This window comes from Echinops telfairi, unplaced genomic scaffold, assembly GCF_000313985.2.
Source record: "Echinops telfairi isolate 266 unplaced genomic scaffold, ASM31398v2 ScPeMD7_2291;HRSCAF=2852, whole genome shotgun sequence".
NCBI classification, from domain to species: Eukaryota; Metazoa; Chordata; class Mammalia; order Afrosoricida; family Tenrecidae; genus Echinops; species Echinops telfairi.
The window spans coordinates 47,509,543-47,513,167 of record NW_022106189.1 but is presented as its reverse complement, the minus strand read 5'-3'; the positions used below and the strand labels follow the sequence as shown (position 1 = coordinate 47,513,167).

The window sequence follows — 3,625 nt, the reverse complement described above, 5'->3', positions numbered from 1 at the left end:
GAGTGAGGCCAGCCCAGTGTCGGGGACCCAGAGTGAGGCCAGCCCAGTGTCGGGGACCCAGGAGTGAGGGCCGCTCCGATTGCCCACTTGGTGGTCTGGAGCAGCAGTGCCACCTGGCCCCACCCGGGGCTCCATGTTTCCCTGCAGAGGGTAAGAAAGCGGAGGCAGCCCGTGCTGACCTTGCTCTCTGGGCTCTCCGTGCCTGGCCGTGGGCTCCCCAGGGGAACCCCCAGTTTTGAGTACATGCCAAGGGGGATCAGATCGTCCATGTCTTCAGCCTGCCTTGCTGCCCACCCATCTGCCCCAGGACCTTTGCACATGACCAGCCCAGTCTCCCTCCCACTTCTGCGCAGAGTTGCCTCCTGGGACAGGCCCGCCTCCAAGGGCCCGTGCCCTCACTCCTGACCACACTGTACCCACCCCAGTGTCCCTCGGCGCTGTACCCACGCCTACTGCGGTGAGGGGAAATTTAGACTGTGGGCTGACCGGGCAGATGCCCCCTGCCACCCTAGACTCAGTCGCATTCAGGAAAATGGATGTGACCTCTGGTGACCCCTCTCTATGAGACCCCCCTGGGGGTCTTGGGCTTAACAGACCTGAGTGCCCGGCTGTGGCCCCAAGGCCCCGAGGGGCTCAGGCCACAGATGGCCACTCCGGGTGGGTTCTTGTGTGATGGTGGGCAAGGCCGTTCGCTCCCCGGCCTGGGAGGAGGTGGCCTGCAGAGGGCCCCAGGGGCTGAGGCTGACACAGGTCCCGAGGAGGGCACCCTCCCCAGTTCCCTAATCTGTCAGGGGGTCAGTGCGCACTCCTAGTGGCCCACTGGGACAGGGCGGCACTGCTTCCTGGGGCTCCCGAGGCAGTCAGTCTCTCCCGGCTGCAGACAGCCCCATCTGTCTCCTGAAGAGCAGCTGGGGGGTTGGAACTGTTGGCCTTCTGGTCAGCTTAACCCACAGCACCACCAGGGCTCCTTCCACCCGTACTCCAGGCCTGGATTTCCTGGACCCACCGTGGAAGGGGCTGCTCATCCTCCTGTGGCCACTTCTGGGACCACCAGGTGCTCCCTTGCCCCCATTGGCACTCCACTCACAGATGTGGAACGAGGAGCCACCAGGCGGGGGGCTGGGCTCGGGGTCAGGACTCACCTCTACTGGAAGGGCTTGGAGGCTCGGGCTCCCCCATGGGCTCGGGTGCTGGGGACTCCCTCTTGGCGACGACCAAGTCCTCGGCCTGCACCTCCTCTCCGGCTTCCATGTCTCCGAAGGACCCTGCAGATACAGGGGCAGGGGGAATGCATGAGGGGCTGCGGGACCACACCGCCCAGCTCAGGACACCCCCCAGCACCCTGGGGGGTGGGGCTTGATGACAATGGGACTCATCGGTGCTCTGCCTGCGTGCCACAGGGTGCTGATGGTGCCCCCCCACTGCCAGCCGTGGATGCACAGATAGTGTCCTGTGAGGGAGGCCCCTGCAGTGGGGCCCGGTGAGCCATGGCTAAATCCCTGAGCAGTGGTGCCAGGGCCTGTTTTGGCGGAGAGCCTGGGGTACCTCTCCCAGCTGGATCCTGGGGGTGGTGCGGGGCCAGGCAGTGCCTGTGGCTGTGTGCACTGACCCCCGCATCCAGGACATGGGGAGATTTCCAAGCCTCCCCCCAACGTTGAGTGTGTCAAGAAACAGGGAGTGGCCCTCAACAGCTATATGCTAGAAAAGCTCAGGGGGGTGGGGGGAGCCAATCCAGGGGTTCCGGGTGAGGAGGGCTGAGAAGGGACCAGCTGACCAAAGATCTGTCGAAGTAGTGAGTGTAGGGAGGGTGGTCAGGCCCTAAGCAGGACAGCACAGAGGGCCACAGGGGGTCTCAGGGTCTGGATCACACCCATCAGGCTGGCGTCGCACAGTGACCTCACCTCCCTGGCCCTGTCAGGGGAGGAAAGCAGGGCCAGAGTTGACCTGTTTCCTGAGAGCCCTTGCTGCTCAGCTCCCCTGGCTGTGGACAAGTCTGGGCGACCTCCTCCTGACTGGCTGCCCCCTCTGGTCCGTGAAATGGACTCGGCCATCGCTGACAGGGACCCAGCAGGCTGGGCAGTGCTGGGCCCAGCAGCAGACACCCTGCATGCCTGCTGATACCCCTGGAGGGCGGCAGCTCGAGGTGCCCACCCAGGTGCATGTGCCCACCCAGGGAGCCGGCCGGGGCGGGCGTATGGCGGAGCACAAACCATGATGCGCATGGAGGATGTGGCCGCCGGGCTGCTCGGCAATTTATTCTGACGCCGTAATTCCAGCTCTGGTACAATTACAGCGCCGATAAGGCGAGAGACAATTGCCAGCCAGCATTCACTGTGCTGTGCATGGGATGGGGCTGAAGGGCTATGCCACTAACACACTGCCTCGTGCACCCCGGCCCCCCAGATCAGGGAGGATTCTGTGATGATATGCTAAGCCAGACCCCCTAATCCCGCCAGCCTCTTGGGGGATTCCCCTCCCCAGTCTCTGTCCAGAGACCCCTATAGACAGCCAGCTGGGCAGTCCACAGCCAAGCCGGCCGATGGGCCAGCTACATGTCATTACTCTCATGGCTCAGGTGCCCCTCCCACAAACGGAAGCATGGGGCCATGTGGTATGGGTCCACTTCAGGGGCTGCCCCTGGGTGGGACACATGGCAGATGGACCGGAGAGTGGGGGGCTTGTTGGCAAGCTCAGACTGGTGGGGCCCTGGGCCCAGCCTGTGCAGGCCGTGTGTGCTCAGGGGTCAGTGGTCGCAGCACACAGGGAAGGGCAGGTGGGCAAAAGGGGGCGGCGGCAGACCATGCCTCCCTCCACACCCTAAGGCCAAGTCATACCCAGTCCGCAGGGGAGGAAACCGAGGCACAGGCAGAACATGGGAGAGGAGGACAGAGGACCCTTCCAGACACGCCCCGCCCCCATGTACCAGGCTGTGGTGCCTCCCCTGAACTCCTCTTCCGGCTGGGCTGGCCCAGGCTGAGCTGGGCATGGCCCCCGGTGCCCCGGGCCCCTCAGTTATCAGGGTGTGCAGACACCCAGTGCGTCCCCTGCTCATTAAGCCAGACGCCGAAATAGAAATGAAAACATAATAGCTATTTGATTGGGGGTGAGATAGTTTGCATATTGGCTCAGCGCTGATAGTGGGATTTCATCAACTCCCTTTTTTCATGGTTTAAAACTGAATTACAAGGCAGCTCAGTGGGGCGGGGGAGACCCCGACTCTCTCTGGCTCTGAGAGGAGGCAGTGGGAGTCTCCTTGTGGATGGCCTGAATGAGGGAGGGGTCCCCAAGACTTCCAGCAGAGAGGATGGGCAGCTCCGAGCAGTGTCCAAGGCTCCCCAAGGCCTGGGGAGCCCCCACCCGGCCCTCATGGCTGTGCACATGGGCCGGCACCCACAAACTGGCCCCAATCAGAAAGGTGACTGTGCCATCTTGCTCAGGACCACCCTCCCCACTGACCCCCCAAGGGCAGGGTCACCCAGGCTCCATCCCTGAGAATGAAAGCAGGCCCTGCCCCCACACCCCAGCCTCCTGTAGCTCAGGCCACCTGGGGGACCCAGCCCTGTTAGACCTGTCTTTCATTACTGCCCATTTCCTCCCTCCCTCCTTCATTCATTCACTCACACAC

At 63.3% G+C, this 3,625-nt stretch overlaps 1 protein-coding gene across 1 annotated transcript in view; it reads right to left on the bottom strand.

The window, feature by feature from the left end:
* ZFPM1 (zinc finger protein, FOG family member 1) overlaps positions 1-1,253 on the bottom strand; it is a 28,116-nt gene extending 26,863 nt beyond the window's left edge. The window contains exon 1 of the mRNA XM_004704745.2: positions 1,143-1,253. Within this exon, the coding sequence (XP_004704802.2) occupies positions 1,143-1,251 (109 nt within the window). The 5' untranslated portion in view covers positions 1,252-1,253. The remainder of the gene's footprint in view (positions 1-1,142) is intronic.
* Between the last annotated feature and the right edge of the window lie 2,372 nt (positions 1,254-3,625).